Genomic DNA, 15,606 nt, shown 5'->3' with positions numbered 1-15,606 from the left:
CATTTAATTCCAGTACACATACTGAAGGAAACACTATTCCCGAAGAGTGTCAACTGAAACATTTGCCATTCATTTTGAACACTGGTTCTACTGCACTACATAGAGCTAGAAAGCACTGCAGAAACACTGCAGAAAAACAACAAAGTCGACTGAAGAAGTGAGCTGTGACTCATGAAAGCTCATACCCTACCACACATTTTGTTAGTCTTATAGATGCTACTGGACTTTTGCTCTTTTCTACTGCTACAGACATACTAACACAACTACCTATCTTGACCTATCTGCAGGAGATAGGGAGATATCGTGGGCCATACTGGGGATGAAGAGAAGGAAAAAATCTATTTACCTAAAGATGGTGTAAGTCTACAGAACTATTGTGGTCATACATCCTTAAGAGATTAGCCCATATAATCAAGAGTGTGGTGTGGAATATAAGAGGCAATAGACATCTTTAGAAAAGTTAACTAAGATGGGGAATACTTTCCTGCCAATGTCAGCCAGAAATTTGCAACAAAACAGAGTGAGTGTATGATCAGTCAGTTTCGTCATTAAAGCTTTAGTAGACACAACATTTTATTCAGCTTACCTAAAGCCAACAATTGGGCATTCCTTGCAAATGTTGCACTTGGCCTGATGTTTTGCTGTTTCTGCAGCTGCCACTCTGTGCAGGACAGGTAACCACACCATTGACTGAGGTTCCAGATGCATCCAGTCTATGAATTGTTTTACACTGATTTCTGGTTTGTTGTTGTTCTGGTGAAAGAGAATTAAGATAATAAAATATTTTGATGTGTATTTTTACATATTGTTACCCCATTACTTTAAAAACAAAGAAACTGCGCCAACCTCAGTCCTTCCCAAATGAAGAAACACAAGGAAATTACACTGTAACTAAAACACAACCCTTGAAAACTCTGCTATCTACAATATTCAATCAGCGTAGCTAAATCAACTTAGCTAAAGAGCATACTATACCAGTGCGGCAATACTAGTTGATGACACACAGTTTGAGGGAAATGGAACTGACTACTTTTATTTGTATATTTAAAAACTATATCCCCACTTGCTCTTGTGTTCTGAGCAACTTATATTAAAAACTACTAGATAACCACGCCCAACTCAAAACACTTAAACCACCCCATCAACTACAGTGCCCAGCAGAAAGACTAACAACTCATCAATCACTGAATGCCTTTCAGAAGATAAAACCTTACATGTCCTATTTAATATCAGGTCCTTCCAACAGTTTTCCAAAAGATTATTCTACAGGGTGGAAGGTACAACTGAAAAGGTATGTGACCTAGCTACAAAAGAATGGACCTGTTGTGTCAAAGTGATTTCCAAAAAAACCTGCGAGACTGAGCTAAGTTGGCACATGGGTTCATGTCAGAAGAGATGATCCTCCAAATACATAGGTTCCAGGTTGTAAAGGGATTTAAAGGTAAAAAACAGCAACTGAACCTAATTTTGTGGCCAGTGGTGCTCTCTCAGTTTCAGATTAGCACACCAGCAGGCAGGGTGCGTTAACTGAAACTTTGGGCTAGTTTCAAGGTCTGCTCCACATAGAGCATATTACAGTACTCCAGTTTGTACGTTACAGACACACAGATTAGCTTCTGTTATTATTCACCAAGGGAGAGGTAAAGATTTATTTTGGATGATACAAGAGAGGCATATCAGCCTCAGGAGTATCTTTTTAAAACTATAGTCCTTTACATGGCATTCTACAAAGCAATTACTTTGTTTCTGTGCAACTCCAAGGTAGCTTCTTTTTCTCCATCTTTCATAGATTAATGCCTTTAACAATTATATAGATTATTGGTATTGCATGAAGCTTTAGTTTATATACCTATTTGGGTTTCTTTCCTTTGAATACTGTTTCTGCAAATGCCTCATTTGATTCGGTCCTGATAAATAGAAAACACTGAGTAACTCAAGGATATATTTAAACCTACCAGAATGAAAGCAGAACTAAATTTTTTACCTGCTGAAAGCAGCTGCGGACACTGGGTTCAATATTACTGCCTCCAAAAGCTGCTACTTCACCAAGCTGTCGCGGGATTTGGATAGCATCATGAAGCAATAAGCCAAGCTGCCTCTGGTCACACATTTCTGTAGGTCCTGCCACTTCCTTAAAAAGATCTGGAATCCGTGAAAGAAAGAATATTTCTCTGTTTACCTTTGTATTAGGAATAGCAATTCTATCCTGCACACAAACAAAATGTTATCTGTTTCAAAGTAATTCTAAATGTCCTAAGCTCACTCTTTCATTAAAAAAAAAACTATTCAATTGAACTATTCTTAATAATTCTGTGGTTCACATCTATAGTATAGTAGAAGGGGAGGTAAAACTGACAGAGCCTTTGGGAGGGAAAGAGGAAATTAGCAAACCCTCTGAGGATCAATCTTTGCTGGCTCTGTACAGAGGGGAAATTGACAAAGCCTTCCGATCTCTTTTAAAACAGCTTCCCAGCTAACGTTGTGACTCCCTTCACGTGCTCCTCCTCATGTAATTCGTCTGTTGTAGCTCCGCTCTTAGAGACCAACAAGATTTTCACTCATATCTGAAGAAGGGAGCTGTTACTCTTGAAAGCTTATATTCTGAAAATCTGTTGGTATCTAAGGTGCCACAGGACTCAATCCTGATGTTTCATCAGAAATTTTACTGCCTAAATCCGAGTTCTGTTTTAATTGAGATTTTAGTCTAGTACTGTATTTTAGTAATATATCTTCGATAACATAGGTTTTCCTCCTTGAACCATTCGTTGTTCAAAATCAGTAAGGTTCTTTGTTATGGACTGCCATAGATAAATCTGGCCAAAAAAATCTTTAATTAAATACTTGAAGACAGTTATGAACTTTATCAAGTTCCCTCACTGCAGATGCAAGAGAAGGTATAGCAGATGCTAGTTTTTAATATATGAATCCAAAATGTGTAGCAAGTTAGAGATGATACAACTATTTTTATTATACATTATTTTTTCTCTCTGATTTTAAACCACGGAAAGGTTTTTAAGGGCATATTTACAAACATCTTCCTCCACCTTTCCTTTCCCACTTACCTAATCAGGTTATTCAGCACATCTGATAGCCTTCCTATCTGAGACTTACCAGGTCATCAAGCTGTATTTTTACCTATAGTTCATCCCAAGATAGTCATATCACGTCTTCCCAACTTATTCTTCTACCTCTGGACAAGTCATTAAGCCATTGTTTTGGGGCAAAGACATCAGTTTTGCCCCAGGGTATATTTTGTACTGTAACTGGGCTGTCCAGTGCTCAGTGTGTGTTTGTCTTGTTACCTAATTACACATCCCACTCCGTTGGGCTTCTCTCCAAGAAGCAATGGTCATTTTGCTGTTCCTCTGTGGACTTCTTTCCCTCCGAGGCTGGTAATTATCACCCGTCTCCCGAAACTGCTTTCCCTATTTTCTTACTTACCTCTGTGTATATGCTGTGTGTGTTTTCTGTGTGTTTGCCTTTTTATTGCTCTGTTAATAAAGAAATCTTTCCTTCAGAACATCTGCTTATTTACGTGAGAGTTCTCTAAGGGAACAATCCTGGTATACATAGGTGGAGATTTCCTGGTTAACCATGCTAACATTATTCTAGCATTTAATTTTGAAAAAAATCATAACTGTTGATTAGACAGAGAGGTGGCTTGGTAATTTTCTAGTCAGTCCAGCTGGCACCCATTCTGACTGGGGCCAGGCTGTGTCTGGGACTTCTGGCAAGGGATTTATGATAGTCCATATCCATAAATTACCCTTTTACTATGAGGGAGAGGTCTGACTGCTAACATTTGAACTATGGTTGTTGTGGGTTTTCCGGGCTGTATTGCCGTGGTCTTGGCATTGTAGTTCCTGACGTTTCGCCAGCAGCTGTGGCTGGCATCTTCAGAGGTGTAGCACCGAAAGACAGAGATCTCTCAGTGTCACAGACTGTGACACTGAGAGATCTCTGTCTTTCGGTGCTACACCTCTGAAGATGCCAGCCACAGCTGCTGGAGAAACGTCAGGAACTACAATGCCAAGACCACGGCAATACAGCCCGGAAAACCCACAACAACCATTGTTCTCTGGCCGTGAAAGCCTTCGACAATACAACATTTGAACTGTCGCTAATTATTATGTTAGAATTCTTAATAACTAGCTTGATATATGTGCTTCACTATGGTATTTAACAACTTTAAATACAGTTATAATACTTATGGGTATTTGCAGGGATACTAGAAAATCTAGTTAACTTTTAGGGGAAGACTGGGAGGTGCATTTTACTTCAGGACACATTCAATGACTCCCAATAGCAACTGCATACTGTTTAGAATGGGGGGGAGTGAGGACCCATCAGGCTGCATACGCAAATGATCTCTGTGTTCCAACTGTCTCGGGGGGGGGGGGATGAGGAGTGAAATGTTGTGAGACCCAATCAGCCCACATATGCAAATGACCTTGAAAGGCTGGCTCAATCAGGGAAGAGTGGCTGAGCTGGCACAGCCAGTTTGGTGTAGCAGTTAAGAGCGCGGGACTCTAATCTAGAAAACTGGGTTTGATTCCCACTCCTCCACTTGAAGCCAGCTGGGTAACCTTGGGTGAGTAACAGCTTCTAGGAGCTCTCTCAGCCTCACCCACCTCACAGGGTGTTTTGTTGTGTGGATAATAATAACATACTTTGTAAACTGCTCTGAGTGGATGTTAAGTCATCCTGAAGGGAGGTATATAAATCGAATGTTATTATTGTTATTGTTGTTGTTAGAATTATCCAAAACACAATCAACAATAAGCAGAGGTCACATGTTATTATTGATTGGCCTTGCTAAGTTGATATAAGTTTCCACCGGAGACATAAGTATTAACCAGATATCGGTGTAATATGTACGCTGTTCCAAGTAGCGCTGTCTTTTGCAGTTCTGTAGGTGTTATGTCAGAAAGCTGCAGTTTTTCCATATGCATTGCAAAGTTTTTCGAGATGGTTCCAAGTGCCCCAATGACCATGGGGACTACTGTTGCATTCTTCTTCCATAGTCGGGTGGTTTCTATTGCCAGATATCTATATTTAATCTTTTTTTCTTGTTCTTTTTCTTCGACTCTGGCATGTCCAGGAATTGCAATGTCAATTATCCCGACTTTTCGTTTTCCCACGACTGTTATGTCTGGTGTATTATGTTCAAGGTGCTGATCAGTTTGAATTCTGAAATCCCACAAGATCTTGACTTGTTCATTTTCTAGCACCTTTTCCACTTTATGTTCCCATGAATTCTTTGATACTGGCAAGTTTTACTTTTTACACAATGTTGTTGTTGTTGTTATGAGGTGCAAGCAGGCAGCAACCTGCCAGCAACACAGGGAAGCTGTCTCCCTTTGGGAAAACACATTTGACCTCTTTTTACCCCCTTAGCAGGTGAATTTCTTAAAATCCCTTCTTAGTGGGTGTTTACATCATGAAAGGAATGTTCTCCCCAAATTTCGTGTTTCTAGGTCCAGGGGTTTGGACTGGGCATTGATGAGTCAGTCAGGTCTTTATACAGAGAGATATATAGCAACCCCTTTATTATTCTGGTAATCTGAGGCTGAGTATAACTTACCTATCCTATCATTTTCTAAGAGATGAACTTGGGCGGTTTTAATAAGAATCTCTTAAGATTGTTTTGTAGAAGATTTGTTTACATTACATTATCAGAGATTATCTGTTTCATAATTATAGTTTAAATTGCCCAAATAAATATGAAATAGAAGGAAAGCATATTTTATTACATCAATTAATTTGATTAGTTAGAAGTTTTAAGCTAATTGCTTCTTCTGCCTCCTCAATGGATTTTACAGTATAGTTCTTGCCTTTATATTTAAAATTCAGTCTACATGGGAAACACAATTATTCCTTATCCTATCTGTAAGAAACTTCAAATGTCTTCTGTAACATGACAGGGGAAAAGTCTGGAAAGACCTGTATGGTTTCTTCATTTAGTACCAAGTGTTCATCATATAATTTCATTAGGATTAATTATTTTATAGAAATAGTTTCAGTTTCAAAAGAAACTGAATATCTCAACCAACTTCTCTGGAGGGTGCTCTCTGAGAATTCACCTGAAATGCCTGTTCAATTTCAACATCACCAGTATAATCTGAACCCAAAATTCTTAAGAATAAATTTTCAAGATAGATAGTTGGATTATAACCAGCCACTGTCTTATGGGAACTCTGGGGACCTCCATGGCATAAGTCCAGGTAGGGAATAAGTTGGGGGATGAGGAAAACTCTGCTGTGCATAGGTACTGTGGGGGAGCCATGATGGCCTAGTTCCATCTACAGTACAATTTATTATGAAAAATTTTGGCAACTCTTTGCTTTGCTTTGTGGCATGTATAACCAAAGTAATCCATTGTAAACAGAAAATTATATGTGACCTTTGCAATAACAACTCTTAAACAATAGTTGGTATCTCTGCAGTCTAAAAGGCTGATTACAGCACGAAAAGCAAGCTCCAATTTTTAGCTAGGAGAACGGTCAATAGAATAACCTGCTCATGTGTTTGTAGACTTAAAATATGTCTTCTGCACATTCTCTACTAACTTCTGCTTCATTGTTGTAGCATTTTTTAGTTCTTTCAAGCTTTCCCTTGAGAATTGTTCCTTAAGAATTTCACTATAAAAGTGTGAACTATACAGCAGGTTGCAATTCAAAGCATGACTTATTTGCCTTCAGGATAATAAAGAGGTCTTTAAGTTTTGCTACTACCATGTATTGGAGAATGGTAGAATATATTCTTTCCCTTACACAGCTGTGGTATCAGAGTTTAAAGCAGTACAACTAGGGATGTGTGAAGGGAAATGTATGACCTAGAGAAACTGCTCAAGGAATTGATTCAAGGCTCCATCCTTTTTGAGCTTGCTGCTGTTGATAGCCTTAGGCACCATGTTTATAGATTTTATTAGAATGCGAGCTTAGTTGAAACTGAAGTTGAAATATTTCCCAGGCTCATACATGACAGCAAAATGGGATTGTAAAGCCACAACTATTAACACAGTAGTAGTACCTTAGTATATTGTTTGCAGCAGTGTTATCAGACAACTGTGACTGCGCCAGTAAACGCGGGTTCTTACTTTATTGCCTGTATGTTGCACAAATTAAACAACAGTGTGTGCTATTGTGCTGTTTTCACAACACAGTACAAGAATAATAAAAACAGAACAAATAATATTTATAGCCATTCTGTATGAGTTAAGAATAACTAGCTCTCTCAGTCTCAGCCAGAATGAGCACCTGAACCTATATATGTTGCTACAATGAAATGGTTAATGACATTTAGCAAAACTGCTGTTGTGTTTTATTGAATTGTATTTAAACTATACACAAAAAAAAAGGGAAAACCCCTGATACAAAGTTATACTCACATCTGTACTTCTCTTCTAGAAGGCCCTTAGAAAGAGACATCAAGCCAATTTTTAGGGACTGCACTCTGATTTTTCCAGTACGACCACTGAAATTTTTATGAAAAAAATATTAACCATTTGGCAGATAATGGTGTAGTTTAATTAAGAGTTCCTCAATAAAACACTAAATGTTTAAATCCTGTACAGATATTTCATATTAATGATTATATATTGACATTTGGTAGTATAGCATCATTCAAATAATGTAATTTACAAAGTTGCACACAGCTGGGAGCCACATTACACAGTGTGAGATTATGACCCTACTACTCTGAAGTTATAGTATACACAGATGCTGTAATACTTTTCAGAACTTTGTTTTCAAGTCTGTGCATAAAACAGAAGCAGAGGCACAATAGAGTAGAAAATCCAGACATATATGGCAATTTAATGAAATAAAATGTTCATTGTAAGCAATTAAACTTCTCCCTCCCCCAATCCAGTTAGTAACAACTTGGAAAATAGAGGGCTACAAAGAATGGTATTTTAAAACCATAATCAAAATACTGTTCCAAACTAATGTGCGAAAATCCAGAAAAGGAAGTGGGAAATTATCTTAGAAAGGAATTACTTGCTTGATATGACTGCTCCTATATCTATCGTTAGCACAATTTTTTCTTTGATGAGATATTACAGCAGGGTCCCCAACCTTTTTGAGCCTGTGGACACCTTTGGAGTCTTGACACAGGGTGGTTGGCACAACCACAAAAAGGCTGTCACAGGAAGTGGAGTCAATCATAAAATGGCTGCTGCAGAATGTGGAGCCAGAGAAAGCTAGAAAGCCCAAGTGCTGATAAAAAGAGGGGTGGTTTTAAAAATATACTGAGAAAGAGGAGTGTGAGAGAGAATAAAACAAGACTATGGTGTCAACTGCAACCGAAACAGTGTTATTTCAATTTGCACAGTCAGTCAGATCTCTAGTGGCCAATCAGAAGCTCTCATGGACATGAGCCATTGTAGCATAGTGGTTAAGTGGTTCGGCTGCAAATTAGCACTCTGCTGGTTCAAATCCCACTACTGCCATGAACTCAGCAGGTGGCCTTGGGTAAGCCACTCCTCACAGCCTCAGATCCCCAGCTGTATTGTGGGTAGAGGTGGGCACGATCCAAAAAAAATTACCGATCAAGCTGATCGTGGATCGGCGCCGGCGACGATCCCGAACTAGCAATCCACACCGATCATCTCTCATTTCCGATCCGTGGATCGGGGATCCCAAAGCAGAGGGGGTCCCGCTGTTCCCAGCCATGTGGAAAGGTGGGTGGTGGCAGCGACTGCCAGGCCTGGTGGGCATGGGGAGGTGGTGATGAGCTGCCTCCCCTCAGGGGGCAGGGGGTCTGGCCGCTCGATGGTGGCACCCCCCATGTGCCCACCTGCTAGGCCAAAAAGGAGCGTGCTGGCGAGAAATGAATGGTGGGTAAAGACGGCTGCCGCCGGGCCCGGGGAGACGGCAACAAGCCGCCTCCCCTCAGGGGGTGGGGGGTCTGGCCGCTCATCTGTGTTTGGCTGTCAGAGCTGCCTCTCAGGGTTTGCAGGGATGAGATTGGAGTGCTCATGGCTACAGAACACCCCCTTCCCCCTCCCTCCCCTGGGTGTCTTCTCCCAACTGGTGAGTGCTTTGCTGCTCCGTGGTTGGAAGGAAGCACTGCTGATCAAGGCAAGCTGGGCTTCCATTCGGGTTTCCAGGGCGACAGAAGGAGAGCAAACACAGCTCATACATTCCTCTGGCTCTGTTGCCAGGGGAATAGATTGCTGGCGCCTGTGTGTCTGGTTTCCCCATCTGAGCCTTATCGCCCCGATCAAGCACCCCCCCCCCCCAAACGCTGGATCGGTCGCCATGGACGGTACCGATCCGCCGGGTCCTGATCGTGCGATCGCCATTATCGTGGGTATTTTTCAATCGTAATGCCGATCATGCCCATCTCTAATTGTGGGGACAATAACAACACCGACCATGTTCACCTCTCTGAGTGGGGCACTAATTTGTCTAGAAGAGTAATATATGCAGCAAACCACATTTCAAAATCCCCCCCAGCCAATCAGTAGGGGCCAGCTGGGGATTAGTGAGCGGGCCCTGCTGGCAGATCTGGGAAAAAGCCTTCAGTCAGGTCCATCAGGGGAGGGGAGTTAAAGCTGGAAGTTGGCTGCACCCAAGTGGTACTTGGTTCTGACCAGCATCCCACTCTGCCCACCCTGCCTGGGTGGAGTTACATGAACTTGTTGGGGGATCATAGAATCATAGGGTTGGAAGGGACCTCTAGGGTCATCTAGTTCAAGCCCCTGCATAATGCAGGAAATTCACAACTATCTCCCCTCCCCACACCTCCAGTAACCCGATCCATGCCCAGAAGATGGCAAAACACCGTGGGGTTTGTGGGGCTCTTGTGTGATATGTTGGGATGTTGCTTGGCCTTTCATATTGTCACAACTTTACGGCAGCTTTGGCATTGGACACAGATCTTTTGGGGGGAAAGATGGCCAGCGTATATTTTTCCCCCATAGTAGGGGATCCCTTTAAGAGGTCTTGGGGTGAAGCATGGCAGGGACAAGGCCAGCTTGGGGGCTGTCAGGGCATGCCCATTCCCAGGTGACAGGAACCACACAGAGGTTTACACTCATGTGGAATCTCACTGTCATCCCACAGTTTCCCTCTTCAGCAGGTGGGCAGAGGGGGTGAGGGAGTCATCAGCTGGCAGGTGGGTTAGCCAATGCTTGAATCCATGCCCTATGCTGCACCAATTCTCCTAACACTGTAACCAATAAAACTGTGGCCTTTTGACTCTAGGTGTTACCTCTGTTTTTTCGCCTTGCCCCTCACCACTCACCCTCAAGCTGGCCCCGCAATACATCATTTTCATGAAAGAATCTTTATGAGGCTTTGCTTCAAATAAAGTTTTAAAAAGCAGTTTGGAATGTTAGCATGAGAACCAGTTAATAATAAACTTTCACAAGTGCCATTTTTCTCAGACCTTCCCTTCCAGCATTTTTTACGCAAATTACAAAATTGTTTTTTATGTTAACTGGCATTAAAAAAAATAAGTCAGAGGCAGTAAGTTACAGGAGACTAAAGTCTCAGAAAATCTCAAAAAATTCCTCAGGCATACACATATTCCTCTGGATCACAGTCTAACCATGAACAGATAATAAAAAAAGAGATTGTTCATATTTTACAAACTGAAAAGAAACCATTAATAGTAACAGACCACGATAATAATAGTTCTTAGCATCAAGAAACTGGCCTTTCTTAGGCAGTTTCTTGGCTCTTGAAAACTTTGGTTCAGAGTCAGACTGCAAGAGAAATCTCTGGAAACTTACTCTAACTCTGAGCTGTTCCTAGAAAGATAAGCTTGGAGATGGGACTCATAGCACCCAGGTGTGGGTGATATCATTTTCATCAGAAGCCTTCAAGACTGATACTCTCTAGAGTTCTGTTTGGACTGTTGTGGTTTGAGCTGACCAGGGAACATCTGGAAGTCCAAAAGGTCAGGTACAAGATGGCTCAGAGTTGACACCTAAACCAGTTACCAGTCCAAGAGCAAAGATGGCTTGAGAACTGACACCTAGACAAGGTGTCCGTGTCATCTGTAACATGGTCTGATATGCTGATCCAGTCAGGGTGTTACTCAGACATGTGTCCATGTCCCTCTGCAGCGGAGACATGTTTGGAATCAGAGCAACTTGCCTCCACTGGTGTCCTAAGTGCTGATGAGGTGGAATGCCAGGGGTGTCAGCTCTCATGCCATTTTTGCTCTTGGACTGGTAACTGGTTTCAGTATCAGCTCTGACCCATCTTATACCAGACCTTTTGGACTTTCAGTTACAAAGACTGATACTCTGGAGTTCTGTTCGGACTTTTGTGATTTGAGCTGACAAGGTAACATCTGGGCCAGAAGACCAAAGCCTGTTAAATATTTTAGTTTAGTTATTTAGATTTTATCATTCTCTTTCATGTCTTGCACAATTTCTTTATGTGTAATTTTGGCACAATTCTTAATAAACATTATTGATTATACTTTTGTGATGTTATGCGGTTTTGGAGCTTCAATTTGAATCCAGTGTCTTGGCTTAATTGGCTTCAGCTATCAAATAACTTTTTTGTGGAACTCAGTCTGCAGCTGTCCTACCTCACAGGGTTGATTTCTTAATTAACACTCAGAAAGAATGGAGACTTGTTTTCCTTTGTGTCTTAGCTTAGCTGGCGGGCACTGATGACAGTTTGTTACCCTGGTTGGCAAGGACTCTTGCCTCCCAGAAGTGTGTTTCATTTCTTGACACCTCCCCCCCCCCCGGACTCTTCAAGGACTTGCAGGAACCTGTGACAATAGGTTACAGATATAGCTATTGGGCTGGTGAATGTATCAGCCACTACAATCTTATTCAAAAGTTCAGCAAAATAAAAGTCTGCTGATGATTTATTTGAATTTACATTAAAATTATATTATTGCTCTATTGTAAATGGCATAACAAGGTGAGCTTTTTCATGGAAATATAGTGGCATGTTGTAGATAAGATTTATTATGTACCTTTGTACCCTTAATTTGTAATTTTTTCCCTTATGCCTTATGGATTTGTCTCTTCTGTCTATTAAGGAAAAGGAATAATCAAATATTATTTTGATTCACACTTTCAAGTTACTAAGAAATATTAAAAAATATAAGGAATTAAGAATAAGAAACTGACAAATTTGCAAGTAATAAATTGAGGTATGAAATTCTAGCAAACTCAAATGCATGCGTACCATTTTTACTGTATCAAATAACTTTCCTTTTTCCCATAGGTAAACTAAAACATAAAATAATGTTGACAATAGAGGCTTATTCAACTCAAGAGCAGATTAGATTTTATTTGGTGCCAAAACCAAAAAAGCAATCTATATATCCAATGCCCAAACCTTTTCAAACATCACCTCTAATATAGATGATTTGTTCTTTTTTCTTTGTTTATATTGAATAATTTCCTAATGGGGAAATACACTGGTAAAGAATTATTTGGCCACATCCAGCGTTAAAATCCCCCCTTAAAATTGGAATACAAAGTACATAACCATAAATAATAGTCATGATATATTTCATGGATTATGGCTAGGATGTCTCTTGCTGATTTAGAGAGCATTTTAATTCTGCAATGACTTTCCTCTGGAAAGAATTAGCTATATTTCTCAGTTACAACTGTGTCCCAAACTATACTTTTACATATTTTAAGCAGGCTGTGGAAATGTTCATTGTCATCAGTCTGGACCGTTTAACCTTTTACTTAAAAAGAAAGCAGTTTTATGTGATTTCAGTGAAGCAGAATAATGACAGTGCAATCCTAAAACGAGTTACACTCATCTAAATCCACTGACAACAAATTATCTAAATCTATTGTTTTTAAGGTATTTTTAAAGTCTCCTATAAGAGAATGATTCTGTTTCAGATATTTCTTATTCTAAGTGTAGACCAGTTTCTATCTGAGTAGCAAACCACATTTTCATCTTGCATAATAGCTCAGCACTACATATAGCAGGATTAGCTCTACCTTAGTTAGCTTTTGTTAATCTTTGTTTATAGCTGGCACTATGTCTGACACCTTTGCCAATTGGAAACCATTCTGTTTCCCCATATTCTGTCCTAACAGTGCTCTTTTGTTCAAAGTAAAGACTGCACATTAAAATAATCAGATGTCATGGTATAACCATTTGTGGAGCCAGCTTGAGAGCGAGGGCTGAGGGGCCAAGGCAACAAATGGACAAGAGGCAACTGCTGGAGTAGAAAAGGCAACAACAACTTTATTGGTTACAGTGAACATTGGCTCAACATAGGGCATGGATCCCAGCATTGGCTGACCCACCTGCCAGCCGATGACCCCCTCGCCCCTTCAGCCTACCTGCTGAAGGGGGGAACTGTGGAATGACAGTTACTAGGATTCCACATGCGTGCAAGCCTCTGTCTTGTCCGTGCCATGCCTCACCCTAAGATCCCTTATGGGGATCCCCAGCTATGGGGGAAATAGTGGATGTGAGCCCTGTTTCCCCCCAAAGGATCTGTGCCCAATATCAAAACTGCCAGTCCTAAAGTAGTAGACAGCAGTAATTGAAAAGTAATAGACAGCAGTAATTCAAAATACAGCAAACACCCCTGACAATCCCAAGCACTGAGCCCTGCGAACGCCCATGGTCCCCACAAGTCCATTCGGCCTCATTCCAGATGAGGGTGGGTTGGATGGGATGTAGGTCAGAGCCCAACTACCACCCAAGCCCAGCCAACCCTGGCTTTAAAAATGGCTGGCAGACCTGTCTGGAGACCATGGCTTCCAGGTCCACCAGCCAGAGCCCACCCCTATGTTCCAGCTGGTCCAACGCTGATTGCCAGTTAGAAATTTGAACTGTGGCTTGCCCGTTGGGCCAGCCAGGGAAGCAGATGGCAGCCATGCCTATACCCCTTGCCATGCGGCCCACAAACTTTGGCCCCAGGTTAGTTCTGGGTCAGGGACTTGAACCTATTTACAATTGTATCAAAAAGCTTATGCTAGGCACAATGATCAGTAAAATGAAACAGTTAAAATGTATGAGTTTAGAGGCAGACAGCAACTATCAGCCAAGCTTATGGACTTTCATTGTAATCCTTTAATGTTCTCTTGATTATCTCTTAAGGAAATACATATTCCCCTGGCTCCTATGTGACCTTTAAACAGACACCTAGACTGACCCTTTATATTTTTCCACAAACACAGAAAAACTAATTTTTAAGTGTGAGCCTCTCCCAGCAACCATACTTCATTATGTTGCCTCCTCAGAAGCCAGACTCGTACATCTCAGATTTTCTAAAGCAACACCTCTGGTGGTTAATCCTTGTATGACTGAAACCAGCAGTTTAAAAGATTTTTTTACTGTCATCTTCCCAGTACCATCTAGTTTCTCTATAGTTCCATGGCTCCTGATTGGCTGTTACCTGCTTCTCACACACTACAATGAGGCATTGGTTGCACATAGAGATGCAGGATCTTTGCCCATTCATCACAATGAAGGAGCAGAAGGCATAGGACAATGGCTAGCTAGGTATGATGGCAGTGAACAGAGAAGGTGAAGGAAGAAAGGCAACATTTCATGCACAGTTTTCATATAATCAGCCAGGCAGGAACTCTTCAATAACAATATTGATGTAACCACAATATATGTTTCAAATAAATGCTATATCATCTGCTGCCCATAAATACTTATTCAAATGAAACATCTTGCATGATGTCTATAATAGGGGCACAACTAAAATCACTCCAAGGACGTTGCATTTTTAAAAGTTAAAGAGGAATAATCGCCACTATGCTGGCCAGATAAAGCATTTTTGTTACAATTTTAAGTCAGTGATTTCTTTATAACCTTTTTTTTTGGGGGGGGGGGTAATCTAGTTAAAACCTGTGCACCACAGTGAGCTCTTTTCTCTTTGGCAACACAGGACACTCTGTCAGCCCTACTTTTTATTTTATCTACTCCATAAGCATTATACCTCTCTCTTCTTTATCTGCACTCTCCAGCATTCCTTTCTCTCTCTGGATGATCTCAGAAGTCTGTTCCACAGCATCCACTACTTTCTTTTCTCCTTTTCCACCTACCAACCTCAATGTACATCATCTCTCAGAGATCTAGTTTTTTCTCTTTTCCTACCCTTTCCCTTTGTCCATACCACAGCAATCTCTCCCTCTTTCTTCTATACTATTACAAATCTCTGAAGCCATCTTTTCCCCTCTGCACCCTTCTTTCCCCATCCCACATCACTGGATTCTTCTCTTCTTCCATCAGTGCCTCCACAGTCTATTTCTTTAATCTACCCTTACTAGTATTATTCCCTTACTCATCCTTGCTTAGTTCCTAGCCAATAACATCAAAGGTTTCTCTTCAAAGCTTACAAACTGAGTAAAATAGGTGTGCTATATGGAATGGTTGGGACACTGCAACAGGCTGTGAAAAAAGGAGGTGTGAACTCTATCACAAGACTGAACCAGAGAGAAGTTGGACAACAAACAAAATAATGCAGGCATTCTTCTATCATACTCTTGGTTTTGGATGGATTTGGACAATTATTCAATGTCTCTGCAAATACAAGACAGACCGCCAACTATGACTATATAAAATATTCTCTGCACTATCATGAGGTACTGGCATTAGTGAAATGTGCAAATCTAATATATAAATAAATTTTGTGTTA

General features: G+C 40.8%; 1 protein-coding gene across 3 annotated transcripts in view; it reads right to left on the bottom strand.

The window, feature by feature from the left end:
• Nucleotides 1-15,606, bottom strand: part of UTRN (utrophin) — a 584,696-nt gene that overhangs the window by 88,678 nt on the left and 480,412 nt on the right. For all 3 annotated transcript variants that reach the window (XM_054999201.1, XM_054999369.1, XM_054999288.1), the window contains exons 63-65: nucleotides 7,391-7,476; nucleotides 1,985-2,142; nucleotides 587-753 (exon numbers count right to left, since the gene is read on the bottom strand). In XM_054999201.1, the coding sequence (XP_054855176.1) occupies nucleotides 587-753; nucleotides 1,985-2,142; nucleotides 7,391-7,476 (411 nt within the window). The remainder of the gene's footprint in view (nucleotides 1-586; nucleotides 754-1,984; nucleotides 2,143-7,390; nucleotides 7,477-15,606) is intronic.

Source organism: Eublepharis macularius, chromosome 1 (assembly GCF_028583425.1).
Source record: "Eublepharis macularius isolate TG4126 chromosome 1, MPM_Emac_v1.0, whole genome shotgun sequence".
In the NCBI taxonomy this organism is placed as follows: Eukaryota; Metazoa; Chordata; class Lepidosauria; order Squamata; family Eublepharidae; genus Eublepharis; species Eublepharis macularius.
The sequence above is the reverse complement of the archived record's forward strand: the minus strand, read 5'-3'. Positions and strand labels throughout refer to the sequence as shown.